This window comes from Lolium perenne, chromosome 6 (assembly GCF_019359855.2).
Source record: "Lolium perenne isolate Kyuss_39 chromosome 6, Kyuss_2.0, whole genome shotgun sequence".
NCBI classification, from domain to species: domain Eukaryota; kingdom Viridiplantae; phylum Streptophyta; class Magnoliopsida; order Poales; family Poaceae; genus Lolium; species Lolium perenne.
In genome coordinates this window covers 38,665,263-38,686,575 of record NC_067249.2, presented here as the reverse complement: position 1 = coordinate 38,686,575, position 21,313 = coordinate 38,665,263, and the positions used below count along the sequence as shown (strand labels likewise).

Sequence of the window (21,313 nt, the reverse complement as noted above, 5' to 3'; positions counted from 1 at the left end):
CAATTGCCAAGAACAAGTCACTACTCGAACATTGACATAGAGCTACAATACATCATGGGAAAATGATAGATTTCCTCACACATTATGTTTGCCAATATATTATAAGGGGTAGATGAAGATGACGCAGAGGGTGATGATGAAGATGATGATGACCACGTCGGAGGGGGGTGGAGTCCACCAGAAGCGATTCTGGCAGCGTTTCCCCCCTCCGATCTCCGCTGTCGGCGGCATGCAAACTCTCTGTTTATGTGTTTTGAGCTCCGCCTCCGTAGCCTCGAGGAAACCCTGGGGTGTCATATATATTATTTTTTAGATCAAAGGAAGTCTGTGGATGAAATATTGAGGCGAATCAGACGATCGAGGGGAAAAAACCCCAAGTGGTGAGCCCACAGGGGGAGGGAGCGCCACTGGGCCTCTTTCGCATCCCATTGATCTCCTAGTGTCCCACTTCAGGTCATTTTGTTTGTCTCTAAAATTTCGAAGCGTGCCCCCTGACCTTGCCCTTTTTCGAGTCATGTAGCTCCTGGAAAGTCAAAAATACTAACAGAAGGTGTTTTCTGCCGGACAGAGTTAAAACTAGAGTAGAGGGGATTGTTTAGAAAATCTCCGAAAACAATATAAAACATATAAATAACATTATATAAGATGCAAATATGTTGGAATATGTGTCAATAAAGTACAAAGTTCATGTATGCATTTTACATTAGTTTAGACATAAGAAATTATCCGTGGGAAGAGTATCATGTTTCATCTTTATTGCATCATATACATTTTTGTTGGCGTGGTTTGTTACGTTAGAGAAAATCTGGCGGTGACTAGCGGAGTCAATGGCCCCAATGCGTGTTGCAACAATAAGACCGAACCAATCCCAAGAACAATGACTCACCCACCATCCTAGAGCCAGGTGAATCCTGTTATTCCCTTCTGCTTCAAGGGAAAAGGAGAAGGGTCGCGAGCACCAAGAAGGCTCACGAGAACGGGTGATAACCTTACTAACCACCTACTCCCCCACTTTCCCTCTTTCCCATGTGTGCCCAAAGAGAGCGCCTCCCCATACACGCACAATACAAAACACCACCTCCATTTCTACTACTCCTAAAGCACACGAGCCTCCTCGGTTTCTCCGTCGCACACCAGATGAACTCTCCCCCTCCCTGACATCGATTCAGAGGTTGTTGTGTGGCGGGCGTGATGACGAGGGCGGCGATGTGGTGGTGGGTCTGGTAGGTGCGATTCTTTCAATCACGCGGTCGAGGTTTTGATCCCATCTCTGTAGTACGGGATGGACCTTCATGTTTATCTTGCCTCCACTACCTCTCGTTTGTTTTCGCAAATTAACTGTTCTCTTTTGATCCGCCTCCGGTGATATACCAACGGCTCCGTGTCGAGATTCCTCGAAAACGGAATTTGATCAGACGGGGAAGTCCATCGACTTGGACATAAGAAAATCTCGATCAACTTATGCTCCCTCTGTTCCCAAATATAAAACGGTATGGCCGTTCAATACAAAACATTTTACATTAAGGAAGTGAGATGGTAATATAGTACTCCTACTTTTTTTTGTTTCAACAAGTAAAAAAAATCAGCGTTGCATAGCAATACTCATGATTTTTTCAGCCGGAAATGTTTTGTTACAACAAAATATGTGTATGGTGTATGACTGTATGCTGCGCGCGCCCTACCCGAGCCCTTCCCTGGGCTGTCTCCCACGGTGGAGAAAATGCAAGAATCAATGCCCCCGGTCAAGCTGGCCCGTCCCCCAACGGCGACATCGAACCAACCCACAGGCCACCGACGGGTAGGCTCCCCCCACCTACGCCCCCACCGGCCAGCGAGCACCGGAGCCTCCGCCACCACGGGTAGGGGCACGGCCGCGGGCGGTAACCTCGCCTGCCACCTCCTCCGTCTCCTCTTTCCATTTGTGCCGGAACAGAGCAGTCCCCACACAGACACACCAAACGCCACCTCCACCACCGCTCCTCCCACAGCAAAAGCATCCTCCTCCTCGGCCTCTCCGAGGCGCACTGAAGCCCAAAAACCCTCGCTCCCCGCCCCCTCTCTCCTCTCCTCCGGGGCTAGGGTTTTACGGCGGGCCCGACGGCGGCGGCGCCGGCGAGTCTGGTAAGCGCGGCGGCGGGGTGTTTCTGTTCTTGGGCAGGGGGACTTTGATCCCGTCTCCGCGGCAATGCGGGGTGGATTCCGCCGTCCGGGGTGATCAGGGCACGGGGCGGGTGGGTCCTGCGGTCCGCTCGCCCCATGGGAAATGAGGTTTCTTGTTTTTTTCGGGGTTCATTTTTTGGTCTGTTTGTTCATGCGGGCCGCGTCTCTGCGTCCGTATGGAGTGTGGCTTTTGCGGTGTTCATGCCAGTCTGGATGCCTTTTGTAGGATTTGTATTTCTGTTCCTGTGAGTTTTGGATGGTTCTTTGCTTTCTTGCGGGAGCCGGGAGGAAAAAAATCTTTCCTTTCTTTTCTTTTACCTGTCGGTGTTGGGCACCAGGAATTGCGAATCATCCCTGCAGGATCGATGAATCTGCCCTTTATTTGGGTGGGGTTGCTCTGATTTTTGCCGAATTTAATGCTGGATTGATCTGGTTGGATTTTTTTTGGGTGCTCTCTCTGGTTTGGGTTCTTGGGGTTTTGGGGGCGGGTTTTGGGGAGCGTGTTTGTTGCGGTGTTTATGTGAGTTTTCATGATTCTTTTGGTAGAAAAAAAAATGTTTTTTTTTCCTGTCAATTTCGGGGCAATGTGGATTCAGGATAATATTGGGAGGATTTATCAAATGTTTCCTTGGGTGCTCTGGTTATAGTTTTCGGCATTTATCAAATGATTTTTTGTCAATTTCGGGGCAATGTGGATTCACAAGAATCCAAGAAAATGGGCAAAAGGAAAAAAAAGTTTAGCTAAAGTAAAATTTGATTTTGAGTGGCATTTCAGAAGCGTGAACATTTGCAGCTGTTGTATCCAAAATTTGAGCTTGAACGCCTGTTGTTTTCTGAAACTTCTTAAGTCTTGCCTCTTGTTTGGTCCCGTTTTTTTGTTGCTCTGGGTTTGCCAATTTGATAGTGGTTGTTTCTAGGTTGTTGCTGTTCGCCCATCTTTCTTATTTATTTATTCTTTTAACTGTATATGTGACACTGCTTTCTCCTGCCTGTTGCAGAGCGATGGAGGAGGACCAATCTGCAGTACTGGTCGCTGAAGGTTCCATCAAGAGCATCAAACTTAGCCTATCCACGGAGGCTGAGATAGTATGTTCTCCTTTTTTGATGGTTTTACTAGTGATTCTGGCATGCAGAGATGCATGCTGAACTAAAAACATATCAGTTTGATTCTTCTCACTGTATGCAACCTTTTATCTTCTGCAGTGTACTTACTCTATAAACGACTGTCCTGTTACTCATCCCAGTCAACTTGGGAATCCTTTCCTTGGCTTACCACTTGAGTCAGGGAAATGCGAGTCATGTGGTGCCTCTGAAAATGGCAAATGCGAAGGTTCGAAAACAACAACTTCTCATTAGTTTTTCTTCTTGCCGCAAATGTTGTCCTTTAGTGGCCAGTATCCCTGTTTCTCTTATTATACTGATAGAATTGATACAAACTTTTAGGGCATTTTGGGTACATTGAGCTGCCTGTACCTATATATCATCCATGCCATGTCAGTGAACTTAGGCAATTACTGACCTTGGTATGTTTGAAGTGCCGTCGTATGAAGAAAGCAAAGGTTTGTTTATGCCAAAATAGCTTAGTCTTACTCTGTTATTTTTCTAAACAGATTTCCCTGTTTTGATTTAAGTCAACATATTTCATGTCTCAGGGCAAACAGAGCAATGGAAAGGAAAATGTGTCAGTAACGGCATGCCACTACGCTGACTGTCGGGTACTTGTCAACCCTATTCCTCTTAAACCTTCTGAATTTCACCTTGGTCTCTATTTAGTCCAAGTAATACTAGCTTACTGGTACTTAACTTAACCAAAAGTCCGGTTGAAGAGAGCATGTCCCACAATGCTTTTATAATAGCGTTGACTTGGTAATCTCAAGTATGATTGTAGGTTTGCCTTTTTTTTTAAATCAAATTGAAGTTATGAAATAAGGCACATAGTTGTTCATGATTGGGAAGTTTTTATCTATAGACGCTAGGGAAATGGAATGCCATAATAGTGTACTTGATTCATGTTGTCAACGGAACTTACACCACACATAATCCAGTAGTGCTATCTATTGAGATTATACTATTGAAACTTGGAAGTCTTCCAACAACCATGGCATCAGAGACCATCATCAGTAACATTTTTTTATGTTAATCAGTGGATGGCTTCCTACTTTACAGCCTTAGTTTGCTGCTATGACAGTATGGCACGTGTTATGGGATGAGTGTCAAGTTGTCAACTGATGTTTCTCAACTTTATTTAGGCTCTCCCGGCACTATCTGTGAAGGAAACCAAGACAACAGATGGTGCATTTCGTTTAGAGCTGAAAGCGAAGAAACACATGACGGAACGTTCTTGGAACTTCCTTGACCAATATGGATTTCACTATGGTGGAGCCTCCCACAATAGGATACTGCTTCCAGAAGAGGTAATAATCTCATCTTGTTCTGTTTTCAAGATGTTATTGTAGTTTCTTGGACGCTGAAGATCCAGCTAAGCATGGGTTTACCTACGTACTTTAAGTTTGGGCAGATTTTTTTGCTGTTAGAAACGCACCAAAGAATCTCTAAGAAAATTACGGTGCAGTACATCATGGTACAGTCACGCCCATGAGATTTCGGTACCAAAATCATGGTGTGTTCAAAAGTGACAGGTGGTACCGAATATATGGGAAGTATATATTTGCTGGCACCTTCCTTTTTCTGTTTCTCTGGAGCGGTACCCCATATCACTATGGGGGTATTTTGAGAGTATCTCCTAATCTTATCTCAAGAGATTAATTTGTGCCGCTTACTTTTGAAACACATAACATTGGTTTATCACGTATAGAACTTACACAGCATCCCTTGGCTGTAACTAGTTAATGTTAGTAAGGCCAAGTACCTTCATTTGATCATGTTAATTAATAGTTGATGAAAAAAAAGAAAATGCATTTCTTTTATGGTAACTAAGAAGTTGTCATCTCTCAGAAGTGGCATATGTACAGTTAAAAGGGTGGTATATCATGGAATGTTAGTCTCTTGAGTGGCATGTACCCCTGAAAACACGGTAATGTCTAAAGCAAGGATCACAGAAACCAAGGGGCCCTACAGTTATCCCTTGATTATTTCTTACGGAGTTACTTATTTTTCTTTTGTAATAGCAACCTGCTACCTCATTTTTGTATTATTTGCCAGGCTCTGAATATATTGAAGAAGATTCCAGATGAGACGAAAAAAAAGCTAGCTGCACGGGGATACATTGCTCAGTCTGGTTATGTGATGAAATATCTTCCAGTACCCCCTAACTGCCTCTATATTCCAGAATTCACAGACGGGCAGAGCATCATGTCCTATGTCAGTCTGGTTACTCAATCTTCGTGATTTTATTGACTGGTTACCTATGAATAATGTCCCATATTTTATTTGCTTCTTGTTTCAGGACATCTCTATATCTTTATTGAAGAAGGTACTTCAAAAGATAGAGCAGATAAAAAAATCAAGAGCTGGTCCCCCAAACTTCGAATCACATGATGTTGAATCAAGTGATTTACAACTTTCTATTGGCCAATACATACAGCTCAGGGGTACTACAAAGGTACGTGTCATGATTTTGAAGGAAGTAACCTAATTATTCATGTGTACATGGTAGAAAAATGGTGCATGAATTAAGATAGCTGCAAAACAAGCTCTAGCTGAAATCCATATAAAAAGAAGAAGTTCTAGCTGAAATGAACCAAGTTCGAGTCAGTCCTTCCAAGCTTGTTTCACTATCACCTAGTTAAGAAGTAGGATTACAATTGGTTCCATTAGACGGCATGATGCTTGTTTACATGAACAAGTTAGGAATGTTGATGGTATGAATGTATGATTGTGTATATCCTCGTTTGAGCTTTAAAACTTTAAAACTTCTTCCAGACAATCATAAGGAAGAGTTTCCTGAGCACTCTTCAGTTTTTATGGTTGAAACTCTTTCAGTTTCTTGAACTTGCCCACGTATTTTGTTACCATCAGAATTAGAGAACTCCTGCACATTTACAGGTGTTCTCGGTGTGCTGATCAAAATCTCTGCTTACAATAATTTATCATCGCCACTTGCATTTATTTTCTGATCAGATCCATTGGTATCTAATTTAGTGTGGTAACTTGGATCTCTTTGTACTGAAGGGTCCTCAAGACGCAAAGAGATATGCAATTAGCACTGATTCATCGCATTTATCAACAAAACAATGGTTAGATAAGATGAGGACATTGTTCATCAGCAAAGGGTCAGGATTTTCATCACGTAGTGTACTTACTGGAGATCCTTACATTGGAGTAGATGTAGTTGGCCTGCCTTCTGAAGTGGCAAAAAGAATAACTTTTGAAGAACAGGTTACGGACATCAACATTAACAGATTGCAAGAGGTTGTTGACAAGGGAGACTGTTTGACCTACAGAGATGGTGAAACAACATATGCAATCACTGTAGGATCAAAAGGATATACAACACTTAAAGTGGGTCAAACGATCAGTAGAAGAATCGTTGATGGTGATGTTGTGTTCCTGAACAGGCCACCTAGTACTCACAAGCATTCTCTCCAGGCATTTAAAGTATACATCCACGATGATCATACAGTCAAAATCAATCCCCTTATATGCTCTCCTCTTGCAGCAGATTTTGACGGTGATTGTGTGCATATTTATTACCCTCAGTCACTTGCTGCAAAAGCTGAAGCCTTGGAGCTTTTCAGTGTGGAGAAGCAACTGACGAATTCACACAACGGAAAAATAAACCTACAGCTAGCTAATGACAGTTTGCTAGCTCTGAAACACATGTCTTCAAGAACCATGTTAAGCAAAGAATCAGCTAACCAGCTGGCCATGCTTCTGTCCCTTTCTCTTCCTGCCCCTGCTGTGGTCAAGTCAAAGCCATACTGGACAATCTCACAAATATTGCAAAGTGCGTTGCCAGCAGAATTGACTTGTGAAGGGGACAGATTCCTAGTCAAGGACAGCACCGTCGTAAAACTGGATCTTGCAAAAGAATCCGTCCAGGCCTCATTCTCGGATCTAGTGTCTTCCATTAATTGTGTAAAGGGTCCAGGAGATGCACTCAAATTCTTAAATGCGCTGCAGCCCTTGTTGATGGAATTTTTACTTCTGGATGGTTTTAGTGTAAGTCTGCAAGATTTTAGTGTGCCCAAGATTCTGTTGGAAGAAGCACAGGAAAGCATAAAAACACAGTCTGCTGTACTGGAGCAGTCAAGGTCCTCGAAAGGCCAGTATGTGGAAATGCGGGTTGACAACAATCTAAAGGACGTCAAACAACAAATTTCAGATTTTGTCGTGAAGTCCTCTCATCTTGGTCTTTTGATTGACCCAAAGAGTGACCCATCAGTGTCAAAAGTAGTTCAACAGCTTGGTTTTGTTGGTCTGCAACTCTACCGCGAGGGGAAGTTCTACTCGAGCCGTCTCGTGGAGGACTGTTTCTCAAATTTTGTGAATAGGCACCCACCTGTTGGAAATGAAGTCCAGCATCCTCCAGAAGCTTATGGTCTTGTGCAAAGTTCATATTTCCATGGTCTCAATCCTTATGAGGAGCTGGTACATGCTATATCCACGAGAGAAACTATCGTCCGCTCCTCAAGAGGGTTGACAGAACCAGGAACTCTGTTCAAGAGTCTAATGGCCATCCTGCGAGATGTAGTTGTATGCTATGATGGAACTGTGAGAAACATCTGCAGCAATTCAATCATGCAACTTAAGTACAGAGAAGAAGACGCCACCGATTTTCCAAGTGATATAACTCCTGGAGAACCGGTGGGTGTCTTAGCTGCCACTGCTATCTCCAACCCTGCTTACAAGGCTGTCTTGGATGCTTCTCAAAGTAATAATACTTCATGGGAGTTGATGAAGGTAATAGCATCGTAAAGTATTGTAGAGTCAAATATTATATGCATTGGCAACTCAAGTTATGTCCTAACTACTGTTTAACGTGTTCTTAACCTAACAGGAAATACTTCAGACGAAAGTTAACTATAAAAATGATACGAAAGATCGAAAAGTTATCCTGTTTCTTAATGACTGCTCTTGTCCCAAGAAGTTCTGCAAAGAAAAGGCTGCTATTGCAGTACAGGGCTGTCTAAAGAAAGTCACTCTAGAGGACTGTGCCACTGATATCTGCATTGAGTATGTATACCTGTGCAGTCAATTTTAGAATTACTTCCATTTTAGTATTTGTTGTCATACTCAATTTTAGACCAACAATTACTCTAGAGGATTGTTTTTAGTATTTGTTGTCATTTGCGCTGACTGACATAAATATGGCATTTTCATTTTCAGGTATCAGAAACAAACAAGTTTAGATGGAATTTCAGAAGCTACCCCAGCATTTGTTGGTCATATTCACCTTCAAAAGGTATTGTGGCGTTTTCTACTCCCTCCGATCCATAATAAGTGTCACATGGGAAGTATGTTTATTTAAATGTAAATGATATATATTAACATATGCCTTTATGTATTGCTTGCAGGCACATTTAGAAACGATAAACATTAGCACCGAGGATATTCTTCATAAATGCCAAGAAGTTTCTGTGAAACATGGGATGAAGAAAGGACATCTTGCACACCTGTTTAAAAAGATTACTTTCTCTACTTGGTAAACTATTTATTCTCTACTCTGCATTGATTTTTTTGTTACATCTTAGATGGCATAGTTATTGGTCTGGAACGAGGTAGGCCTAGCTTGTGGTGGTTGCTGGTTGTTGGTGGCGTAATAATGTTCCTTCAGGGTATTTTATACGTGGTGTTCTTGATCAAGATGGTAATATTTCTTTCAACATGGGAGCTGAATATTTAATTTAGTTCGTAACTATTTCCTTTCATGTTTAATACATAGATTCTTCAACATGCTTCTTAACATGCATGCATGTTGTGTTGCAAACATAAACTGAGATGAGGATGACAAGAATACCCTAGATGTTAGCAAGTAAAATATTTAGGGAGAAGGGCGTTCCTGTGTATGAGAGGAGGGAAATCCTACTGCTAACCTTTCCTTAGTGGTTACTGTATTGTGTAAAACAAAAATTAACCCACCGACATGCATCCCCGGATTAAAATGGCAGCGGTGGCCGGTGGGTGAGTTGCTGCCTGCTGTGATTGATCTATATGATTTATAACCAACTCAAAATAACTGAGACAGCAAGTGAGAAGAAGATTGTTAACCTCAATAGTAGCAATGTCTTCGCCACCCAAATATTTTTTTTCTCCATTAAAGTAGTATGGTCATAACAGAAAGAAAGGGTAGGTGATACTGTAATGATGAAAATGTTTTTCAACTGGTTGATGGTACAAGAACTAGGTTACACATGAAATGAATTTAGTAGAAATCCTTTTAGCTTTTTGTACAAGAACTAGGTTACACATGAAATGAATTTAGTGCCCTTGAATAATCTCACATAGACTACCCCTTTCTCTTACACAATCAATTTTCTCTTGTTGTTTGAATATTTATTGCAACCCTTAAATGTGACACCAACGGTGTATTTGGAAGTAATAAATTGTGCCAGTTACTGAATGACTTATTCATGGAGTAGTCACCAGTTATATAGAATGTCTACATTGGTTTGTTTGCAATCAGAGGGAGAACATTGTTTTCTGCCTGTTCTTGGCTTAGCATGTGGTTATCTGTTCTGTAGTAATGACACTAGAACATGGTTGAGTTATGGCACTATGTTCTCAGCTGCAGTATATCCAATCTCTATCTGCATCCCAAATCAGTTTGGAGATATACATTTCAATGATTTGCTACCTTGCACCCCTGGGGCTGGGACATGGTTGCCTGGACACAAGTAGTATCAATATATTATCGTTTTGCGAATCATCACTCTTTTTTGACTGAAATCATCACTCTTTGTTATTAGCATACTGTTCAGTGTTGCCATTTTTATATGATTTACTGTTGTCTGTTTCATGTGACATAATCTCTGATTACTGTTATATACTCCGTATTAGAGTTAATCTAATGTATAAATTTTCCTCCTTGATCCTGGCAGTGATTGTTCCTTCACACAAAAGCCGATTGATGGGAAGGTTCCATGTTTGCAGTTTTCTTTTTCTGAGGACATTCCTATGTTATCTGAATCTGTTGAGAAAGCTGTGAATGTGCTAGTCGATTCTATATGTGGTGTGCTTCTGGATAATATTATAAAAGGTACTTTAAGCTGCACAAACTAGTCTTCCTCCATGGAAATTTCGTTCACTGGATATTTCAAATTACAATCATTCTCTTGTTAAAATATAATTTCATTCTCCTATCTTATTGGAAAAAATTCTTATGTAATGCACCTTTTAATTTTTTCAACAAGGCTCGCATATAAATTACTACGTCCGATCCAAAGCTTAAGTCTTTTATTTTTTTGTAAAGTCAAACCAAGTAAAGTTTGACCAAACTTTTAGAAAAATCTATTAACAAATATGATATTCTGTAGATACCATATAAAAATACATTTCATTATCCACCTAATGATATTGATTTTGTATTTTACATGTTAAAGATTTTTGGCAAAAATTTGGTCAAACTTGACATAGTTTGACTTTCTAAAAATAATATAAGCCTTAAGCTTTGGAATGGAGGTAGTAGAGAATTTCATCAGTATAGTCAACTATAACTGTGTTCCTGGATGAGCCTATTGTTCTCAGTGGACTGGTAGTTCTGTATGCCTGTTCTTATGGTACCAGTGTAAGGACTGGCCGTTGGCTTTGTATCCAGAGTTCCTGTTCGTTAAGATCATTAGGGAGTACTGAACTCTGAACCCACCGAAGAACCAAAACATTAAATTTTCACGCTTGTGTCTTCTAATGCCTATTCCTTTTGGGTGGTCCTTCTATGTACTATGTATACCGGCACGTTTTAGTGATGAATATGTATCTTTTTGTGTAATAGATGGCCACTTAACTGAGATTTTGGTACAGCATTTTACATATATAGTGATTAAAACAGATGATTCATATCTGGGCCTACAAAGTAACAGCATGTATACCGGTCACGCATGTGGCGGAAGATGGTCCTTGGCTCTTCCGAAACAACATGTTGTTGGTTGAACCATATGACGGAGTCACGAAGTCGGAACATTTTAATGATGAATACGTATCTTTTTATTTAATAGATGGACTTAACTGAGATATGGTACAACATTTACATATAGCGATTAAAACGGATGATTCGAATATGGGCCTACAAAGCAACAGCATGTTTCTCTTGGCATTTTGTTTTGGTTATCATTTGCAGTGCTATAGCTGTGATCTAGACATATCCTTTTTCATTTTTTGGATACCGCTAATTTTTGTGCAAGTTTATGCGCAAGAAATTGATATATGTACTCTTTTCGGCCCATTAATTCTTCTCAATTAACAATTTAGGTAGTGTTTAACAGATATGTGTGTGAAGGACTTTCAGCTCAACTATTTTTTTCATTTGCTCTCCTCTGCAGGTGATCCTCGAATTCAAGAGGCCAAAATTACGTGGGTTGGGTCTGATGCAACGTCTTGGGTAAAACACACAAAGAAGGCATCAAAGGGTGAGCCAGCAGTAGAAATTGTTGTTGAGAAAGGTGAAGCTTTGCAAAACGGTGACGCATGGAGAATAGCGATGGATGCATGCATCCCAGTAATGAACCTCATCGACACACGAAGGTCCATACCTTATGGTATTCAGCAAGTGCGGAAACTTCTTGGCATAGCATGCTCCTTTGATCAAGTTGTCCAGGTTCGCCTTCTTGCATCTGGAGAGTATTCTTTTGGCACTTTTTTTTGTAAAGCTGAAAAGGTGTTTTATTTAAGATCCGCCCTTTGGTGGCAAAGGTTTCAAATCACAGGTAGGGCTCCCTTTTTATGTAAATTAGAATGGTCTTCTAAAAATAGTCCCAAGATTCCCCAGAGAAACCAGCAAGCAGATGCAGTTCACTCTCCTTTAATTTTTGACTTGGTCTATTTTTAGTAAGTAGCTAAATACCCCTGCTTAGCTACGGATCAACAATTTTGAGCGTCTCAGCATGTCAAACAATTGTTGCTATGCTCCATTGCGCTGGGCATTATCCCATTTCTTGCCCAATCCCTTGTCTAGGGGTTTGCCTGTGGGATCACTAACATTTTTTATTTTTAGATTTGGAGTTGGTGGATGGGAATTAAGGATGCAAATGTCTTTCTTGTGACAAACTGTAAATTACCTCAAATAGTTTTCCCCAGTTAGACGAATCATTGCTACAACAGGTTTTCTTCGGGGCGCTAGACAATTGCTTTCATTAGCACCATTCTTGGGCTCCATTGGGAAAATTTCTTTTTTGGTAATTCTTAGGGATGCTAAGACAATTGCTTTCATTAGCACCATTCTTGGGCTCCATTGGGAAAATTTCTTTTTTGGTAATGTTTTGGTCCATGCTTCCTATATTTTTGTTCCCCGTGTTCCATAGTTTTGTTCTGTGTCCAAATTGAATTCATTCTATCGTGCTAGCCTCGTTCCATTTGGAGTCATGTTTTGTTCAACGGTTCATATATTTTGTTTTCCACATTTTGTAAATTTTTCGCGTTTAGATTTGATTTGTTTCTTTGGGCTAGCCTTGTTCCTTTTATAATCATATTTTTGTTCCCCATGTTCCATAGTTTTGTCCCGCGTTATGATTTTGTTCCTTCGTACTAAGCCTTGTTCAATTTACGGTCATCTTTTGTTTCCCACAACATCTGAGATTGTTCCTTACATGCCTCCAAGGTGTTCCTCATAAAAAGTGGATTTTGTTCTCCTCAACCGATGGAGAAAATGACAAAAACTACCACAATTGAGGCAGTCGTGTCACATAACTACCAAACGTGTTAAACTGTATTCTGACTATTCGGGCCTATCTGTAAGGACTATGTGGCACGTGAAAACCTAACTGTAGTTTCATTTTGCAAAAATAACCTCAGAATATATTTTTATGTCACAGACAGATCCCATTCCCCACATAAAAAAACAAAAAAATAGATAAGTGAAGAAAATAGAAGTTCTCATTTATGCTTATGTGATGCACCGATGAGCTGCCCCGCAAAAGCAGAGGATGGGGGCGGAGGAGCACCCACCGCACTGACGAGCTTGAGCCTGACAGGGGACGGGGCGGAGCCGCGGATGAGCTCGTGGTCGCTACCGGCGACGAGCTTTAAGGGGCTGGTGGGGGAGGCTCTCATGGTTTTCACCATGGGGATGGGGCGCGGTCAGAGGGAGATCGGGGCCTCCATCGATGGGTGAGATGCTGGTAGGGGAGAAGCAGGTCCGGCGCCCCTCCGCCGCTTGGTCTCCTGCCGCGTATGACGTGTTGTAGGCTGCAGGGGTGGGATTTTGGGCGGCGACAGAGGGGGGGGGGGGGGGGGTGGAGAGCGTGGTGCTGGATGGACGGGATCTTGATGAAAAGGCTCGACGGCAGTGAGCCGTGGAGGTGGTTGTTTGACACGACTCGACGCCGGTGGGATCTCGCCGCCAGAGGGAGCCACCGTGAGCCGGGGAGAAGGGGCAAGGGCTGCTCCGGCGAGCTCTCTTGGGTCAACATAGAGGGGGACGAGGAAGATGTCGAATGGGACTTGATTGCTTTTTGGGAGAAGGAGATGGGGGGTCTTTTGTAAAATTAGCAGAAACACTTCATCTGTTTTTGCCATGTAGGACCTGACAGTGTGGGTTCCAGCTGCCAGAAACTGGATTAAAGCGCGCAAATTGGAAAATTAGTGCTCTTCGTCGCGAACGGACCCCAATAGTGGTACTCATGTGACAAAACGAACACGTTGTGTAGTTATGTGACACGATTGCCTCAATTGTGGTAGTTTTTTTGTCATTTTCTCCAACCGATGGGATAGTTTCTTATATGCCTCAAGTTTTTTCTAGTTATAAATGAGCTTGTCCCCCTCAACCTATAGTGTTGTTCCTCATATTAATCCAAGTTGTTCCTCGTTATAAATGATTTTGTTTCCTCAACCTATGGGGTAGTTCACTATATGCCTCTTGTTCCTCACTATAATGGGCTTGTTCCCATCAACCTATAGTGTTGTTCCTCATTATAAATGGTTTTGTTCCGCAACACTAAAACTTTGTTACCCTTAGTCGTGATTTGTTCCATAGACGCTGAATTTTTGTTCTCTTGATAGTCGTGGTTTGTTATGCCGATGCTAGCCTTGTTTCTTTTTGCGCTCATGTTTTGTTCCAGGGTCTCTATATTTTATTTTCCCCATATTTTATATGTGTTGGAATCAATTTTGTACTTCAAAGGAGACAATACATCTGTCCCATTGAGATAGTACTTGCTACTTTTTTTCCCTGATGTATTCCAACGGTTTTAATGCTGATAGAGAATGTTGAATGCTAGACCATTCATTTAGGAACGACAAGTTTGGTCAATCTCTATTAAATTGCTACTAGATTTTGCGAATCCTTGGCTGTGTCATATATGCTGTGATCATCTATTCGTATATTTCTTTTGTCAGTCCAAGTTGGCCAGATTTACTTGACCTATACCACAGGACTAGCTAATTTTATTAGGGGTGAGTATTCAATTATTTTAGTTTGTAAAATATGGTTTTCCAGCAGATATGTATAGGTGTGACTAGCTAATTTATCATTCAAATTTGTAGGCATTAGTAGATAGTACCATCTTTAAGATCAGTCTAGTTAGTCGCAGCAGGCTAGTTCCGAGATGTATAACTACTTAGCAATTTACCTTTCATCCTGTTTAACTAAAGTGTAACGCAATGCTTATGACGTCAAAGAATTTTCTGCAACAGTTTTTTGGTTGTGGATTTGGGCAGCGCCTTTTTGCAACTTTATCACCCTATCTTTATAGGTATTATTTTTCTTGATGATTTTTGCAGCGCCTTTCGACAACTATGAAAACGGTTGCTAAAGGAATTCTTAAGGACCATCTGGTACTTGTGGCAAACAGCATGACATGCACCGGTAACTTGAATGGGTTCAACAATGCTGGTTATAAGGCAACCTTCCGTTCATTAAAAGTTCAAGTACCTTTTACAGAGTCCACCTTATTCGTAAGTTTATTTCTAAGATCTTTTGATTTGTTTTTTTATCACAACATGCACTATGCTGATGTCCTGGTCTTCTTTTGTAGACCCCTATGAAATGCTTTGAGAAGGCTGCCGAGAAATGCCATTCGGATTCATTGGGTTGTGTGGTCTCATCATGTTCGTGGGGCAAGCATGCAGCACTTGGCACTGGGTCATCTTTTGAGATTCTTTGGAACGAAAATCAGGTAAGCTGGTCTTTCAATCCACTTGAGCTTATTGTTCATATAATTGATGGAGCTTAAGCCTAATATTTATGTAGTCAAATTTATTGCCGTTTTACTACAACACTTAGCCTAAGTTAGATACTGCTATAAAGATCTGCTACTACATGATGTGGTCTAACAATGCTAAATTACACCTTTGTGCTTTAATTTGACTATTGCAGCTAAAAAGCAACAAGGAGTATGGTGATGGCCTGTATGATTTCCTGGCCTTGGTGAGGACTGACCAAGAAAAGGCTAGATACACATTCTTGGACGATGTGGACTACCTTATTGAAGACAACGCGTTATCACCAGAATTGGATGGTATGCCTACTTTTGACGATTGTCTTGAAGAACAGCCAACAGATCAAGGCAATTCATCTTGGAATGTCCCCGCGACAGTGGAGAATGAATCCGCTGATTGGGGAGGCTGGGGCGCTGATAAGGCGAAGGATAAGAAGACTATGCCAGAAGAACCAGCTGGACTCAATACTTGGGCTGATCAGAGTGCTAAGAAGGATACAGATGGAGGCGGTCGTAACTGGGGGAAGCAACCAGCAGATCAAGATTCATCTTGGAATGTGCCTGCGGCAGTGGAGAATGAATCAGCTGATTGGGGGGGCGCTGAAAAGGCGAAGGCTAAGAGGACTATGCCAGAAGAACCAGCTGGACTCAATACTTGGGCTGATCAGAGTGCTAAGAATGATACAGATGGAGGCGGTCGTAACTGGGGGAAGCAACCAGCAGATCAAGATTCATCTTGGAATGTGCCTGCGGCAGTGGAGAATGAATCAGCTGATTGGGGGGGCTGGGGCAGTGAAAAGGGAAAGGATAAGAAGAGTGTTCCAGAAGAACCAGCTGAAAACAACACTAGGGCTGATCAGAGTTCTAAAAAGGATTCAGATGGAGGTGGTGGTAACTGGGGTAAGCAGCCGAACATGCCAGCATCACCATCAGTCAGTGCATGGGGCAAAAAGAATTCTGATGGAGGTGATGGTACCTGGGAAAAGCAAGCCAGCTCTTGCAAGAAAAATGTTGACCAGGCCTCTTGGGGAAACGAGCCAGTGCCACCGTCAAGAAATACATGGGACGACAAGGCGTCTAAGCCGCATACTGATGCACATAATGATTCCTGGGGAAGTGTGGCAGCTAATACTCGGACTTCTACTGCAGAAGATGTTCCTTGGGGAAGTACTCAAACTTCTTCTGCGGAGCATATGGATGCACAGAATGATTCCTGGGAGAATGTGGCTGCAAAGGCTGCTTCACTGTCAGATAATGCATGGAATGCTGCTCCAGTTTCCCAGGGAAATGAGAATTCAGAAGCAAAGGAGCCAGATGCTTGGGATGGCTGGGGTTCTGCTCAAGCCAAGGACTCCAGTACTGATGATTTGAACAAGAGCGATGCTTCTAACAACAGCAAAGGCTGGAAATCAGATGGATGGGCTGCCAAAGAAAGTCGGAGAGACCAAAGAGACAATCTGGGTAGGCCCCCAATGAGACCTGTGGAGAGGCCACCAAGACCACGGTTCGAACTACCAGCTGATGCAAAAACGATTTTACACGAAATTGAACCTATTGTATTATCGGTCAGAAAGATCTTCCGTGAATCATGGTAAATCATCTCACAATTTCTTGCGCTTTGTGTTTTTCATAGTGTTGCTATCAAGTTTTTAAAAGGTCCTAACAGATCAAAAGTATGCGACATGCAAAACAGTTACTTTGTTTACACTTTCTTAAATATTTACTTTTATCTTTATCTTAAAATGTCGCAGTGATGGTGTAAATCTTTCCCTGGAGGATGAGAAGTTCATCAAGGAGAAGATTCTGGAGCACCATCCTGAAAAGGATAAGAAGCTGTCCTCTGAAACTGATCATATAGTGGTATGGGTTCTTGTGCATTCTATGTCTACCATGATACTCTATAATAGAGTATGAAATACAGCAATTTGGTTCATGGGTGTGTTATGGGCTCACTTTATTTGTTGCAGGTTAACAAGCACCACACGTTCCAGGAGAGTCGCTGCTTTTACGTGGTGTCATCAGATGGAACACAGACAGACTTCTCCTACATCAAGTGCCTGGACAATTACGTGAGGAAGAGCTATGCAGAAGAGCCCGCCGAACTGGTCTCCCAGATGTACTTCCAGAGGCGCAATCGTGATCGAGCACCAGCTGAGGCTTCTCAACCAACTCTAGCAGAGACCTCACAAGCCACTCCACAGGAGGCTCAGCTAGAGACTCCAGCCCCACTTGCAGAAACAGCTTCACAAGAGGCTCTGGCTTCTCCGTCAGCGACCCAGCAAGAGACCCCAGCGGCGACTCCTCAGGAGACTCCGGCAGCGACAGAGACCGCCCCAGCGGCGACTCCACAAGAGACTCTGGCAGCGACAGTCAACAAGTGGGCTGAAAAGCCAGATTCTGATTCAGCGTGGGGCGCAGGAGCCTCCGATGATAAGTGGGCCTGATGATGTCTTAGGCGTGGTGTAGAAGCAACTGAACCAATGTACATGCAAGCCTACCTCTCATGTTAGCATGGCATATGCTAAAACCTTTCTGCTTTGCCCTGACTTACGTGTAGAGGGTTGACAGTACCAGTCTTTCAGAATGGGCCGTGTTTCCTGTGTCCCTTCCAGACGAGTTCTACATTCCGGGAGATGGAAGTGCTGCCATCTGTAGTAATCGAGACTAGTTTTGACCTGTCTTTGATCTCCTTGGTTGCTGGATATCATAGTTTGAATGATCTGATGCTAGTCGTATCTTGTGGTTGCTGTTTGTAAGGCTTCGTACCATCACTTTATCTGGTGCTGAAACTTACAGAGCTTCGGAGTTTGACTTGGTGCTACCATGTGACTGATAAAGGGCAGTTCCTTATTATGAACTTGTAGGCGGCCCTAGGCATTTTTTTGAAGGGAAGTCAGCTTTAGGCATAGAACTTGTGTTAGGCTAACATGTTTGTTTTTGCTTACAGTCAAAGCATCACAGTCAGGTGGTGCGCTCTTGCTGATGCGTTTGCTGTTGACGATCCCATCCTGGTTCTCGTTGTGGATCAATTCAGTCCATAGAATTCCGTTTTCCAACGATTCATGGTTTCAGTTGGACCACTCTCTGCAGTCGATGGCAGCAGAATCTATTCTTGCCAACACTGAACCTTGTTGGAAAATGCCATCACCCACATGGTAAGAAATTTACTTACTCCGGCTGCAACAGCCATTCTAGCCGAGTAGACAGGCTCGAAGTGAATGCATTCATCATTCTTGTGGCAAGACCACTATGGCTAGAGGGTAACAACAGAGTATTATGAGAGATGTGCCTCGATACTTATGGAGTCCACATGAAGATAAACACGAGAGATGGAGCCATGGAGGCTTACCAAGATTTATCTAAACTCGGATATATCTATACGCTAAAGAGTATCTAGAGATACATCTAAATTTTAATTTAGATAAACTTGCAACAACTTTTTATAGATGGAACTAGTACTTTTTTTTTCTTTCCGTGGAATGCATTTAGGTTCATGTAACAGAAACGTGTGAACTTCTTGTAACCAAACATTCTATCTATCTTAATGAAGAAGACACATAGAGCTTACCTGTTCTTGAAAAAAAAAAATACTTCCGATACAGAACTTCCAACACATAGAACACTCAAAAAATGGGAACAATAAGGTTATAAGGCCATCTTCAAGGAGACCTGATCGACCTTCCCCGCCTCACCCCCTCCCACTACCACCATGGGCTCGATGAGGGCCTGTACAAAAAGATGTGCTACAACGGGCCTCCCCATCGATCTAAAAGTGGTCTTATATGGAGACCCAGGCGTGCCCCCGCGGTTGGCTATTGCGCCCCGGCCCAACTAGACATTTTTTTGCTTCTTTTTTTAATATTTTTTTTCAAAAAGAAATGAACATTTTTAAAATGTGAATATTTTGTAAATTTTATTTTTTTAAAACGTGAACATTTTAAAAATTCAACATTTAACCTGATTTTTTTTAGATTTGTTGTTTTTAATTTTAATATTTTTTAAGATTGAACATTTTTATAAATCCAAACATTTTTTATATATGATTTTTTCGAATATGAACTTTTCTAAAATTTGAACATTTTTAAATCTTAACTTTTTTAAAATCTTAATATTCTCCAAATCTAAAAAAGATTAAAAAAAAGAGACAAAAATAAAAAAGAAATAGAAAGGAGAAGGAAAAGGAATGAAAAAATAGAAATAGAAATAGAAAACAAAAAACAAGAAACAAGAAAAAAAACGCGAACTGGTTGACTAGGTTGGCCCATACCACATGTTCAAGCTAGGAATGTGACACTCAGCCCTGCTTGGTAGCAACCTATCCATTCTCTTTCTCTCTCTCTCTCCCTCTCCCCTCTCTCTCCCTCTCCCTCTCCCTCCCTCCCTCTCCCTCCCTCTCTCTCCCTCTCTCCCTCCCTCTCTCTCTCCCTCTCTCTCTCTCCCTCTCTCTATCTCTCCCTCTCTCTATCTCTCCCTCTCTCTCACTCTCTCCCTCTCCCTCTCTCCCTCTCTGACAAGGTATCAACTTGTCAATGCGGTCTGTTTACCTCGATCCATTGCGTTGCTTGCGGTTGATGATGTCGAAGAACTTGAACGTGCCATCGAGATCAGATCCTTACGCCTCTAGTCCCCACAGACGGCGCCAATTGACAAGGTATCAACTTGTCAATGCCTATGGATTGTAGGCTAGGGTTTAGTTGAAAGTAGAGGGCAAGTAGATCTCGAAGGTTTCAGCCGAAAAGTACTCGACGATTATGAAAACTAGGGTTTGTAAACAATGATTCGATGATCTCTGTGTCCCTCGACTCCCCCTTATATAGGAGGCAGAGCCGAGGGATTCGTGTAGTACAAGTTACATAGTCCGGGAAGGTTTCTAACTCATCCCGCAAGATTACAAATAACACTTTCTATTACAACTCTAACTTTCCTTAATACTATCTTGGGCTTCCGAATCTCCTTATTCTTCGGGTAGTGGGCCTTCAGTAAACCCCGGGTACTATCTTCGGCAGGCCCATTTGGGATGCCTATGTCACTCTCCCTCTCTCTCCCTCTCCCCCTCTCTCTCTCCCTCTCTCCCTCCCTCTCCCTCCCTCTCTCTCTCTCTCTCTCTCTCTCTCTCTCTCTCTCTCTCTCTCTCTCTCTCTCTCTCTCTCTCTCTCTCTCTCTCTCTCCCTTTCCCTCTCCCTCTCCCTCTCCCTCTCCCTCTCCCTCTCCCTCTCTCTCTCACGTGGTTGCCTCCTCTCTCCTCACTGAATTGTTGGCGCCTTCACTCCACTCTGTCACCGCATGTCTTTGTGCTTCCACCAGGTGACCCTTTGCCACTCTAGTCGATGTTTTTGATGCATTTCGGCTGCGGGTAACCTTGGGCATAGAAGGATTCAGCCGTTGTTGCCACTGCCAAGGGAGGCCAAGAGAGCATGTCTAAGCTGGAGCGGTCTCCGTCCCTCACTCAGCCGTCTGAACAGCTGCCAGTCGTCCTTACTGGTCAGCCTCATGTCGTCAGCGGCGCCAACCTCCACCTCAGCATCGTCCGCTCACAAGGTGTTCAATCATTTGACCAACAAGGTTTTAGGCAATTTTTCTTGCAAAGTTTCTTCGATGAAATTTCATGATTTTTTGTTTGCATTGTTTGATGCGTTGACTATGAATATCGATAATGAGTATTGCTACTAGCCTACTATGAATATGTGGACACATCATCCGATGATGAATCCCGTGATGAAGTTGGCATATTCATCATCGTGACCCTTTTCTATGTTTCGAGGAGCAACCAAATGCATCGATCTGCCACCAACGTTCAAAATCGGGGCACATTACATCATGAAAGGATAGTCGGCAGTATTCTCCTCTACAAACACTATTTAAGATCCAATGAAAAATCTTTATGC

At 42.4% G+C, this 21,313-nt stretch overlaps 1 protein-coding gene across 1 annotated transcript; it reads left to right on the top strand.

Annotated features, from left to right (window-relative positions):
- Positions 1–1,930: 1,930 nt before the first annotated feature.
- On the top strand, positions 1,931–18,281 carry LOC127308314 (DNA-directed RNA polymerase V subunit 1). Its single transcript, XM_051339091.2, has 19 exons — positions 1,931–2,121; positions 3,159–3,246; positions 3,364–3,490; positions 3,604–3,719; positions 3,813–3,875; positions 4,410–4,574; positions 5,323–5,481; positions 5,567–5,722; positions 6,292–8,022; positions 8,120–8,295; positions 8,449–8,524; positions 8,637–8,764; positions 10,161–10,318; positions 11,598–11,872; positions 14,992–15,165; positions 15,246–15,386; positions 15,587–17,019; positions 17,180–17,288; positions 17,396–18,281. Exons 2-19 carry the CDS (start codon positions 3,163–3,165, stop codon positions 17,870–17,872), a joined length of 5,748 nt encoding a protein of 1,915 aa, XP_051195051.1. The 5' UTR covers positions 1,931–2,121; positions 3,159–3,162; the 3' UTR covers positions 17,873–18,281.
- Positions 18,282–21,313: the final 3,032 nt, after the last annotated feature.

Excerpts from the sequence above, each read along its gene's own strand:
- LOC127308314 (XM_051339091.2), top strand. The coding sequence starts at position 3,163 with ATGGAGGAGGACCAATCTGCAGTACTGGTCGCTGAAGGTTCCATCAAG. Across the intron at positions 3,491-3,603 it reads TGAAAATGGCAAATGCGAAG|GGCATTTTGGGTACATTGAG; the intron begins GTTCGAAAACAA and ends ACAAACTTTTAG. Across the intron at positions 8,023-8,119 it reads CTTCATGGGAGTTGATGAAG|GAAATACTTCAGACGAAAGT; the intron begins GTAATAGCATCG and ends TTAACCTAACAG.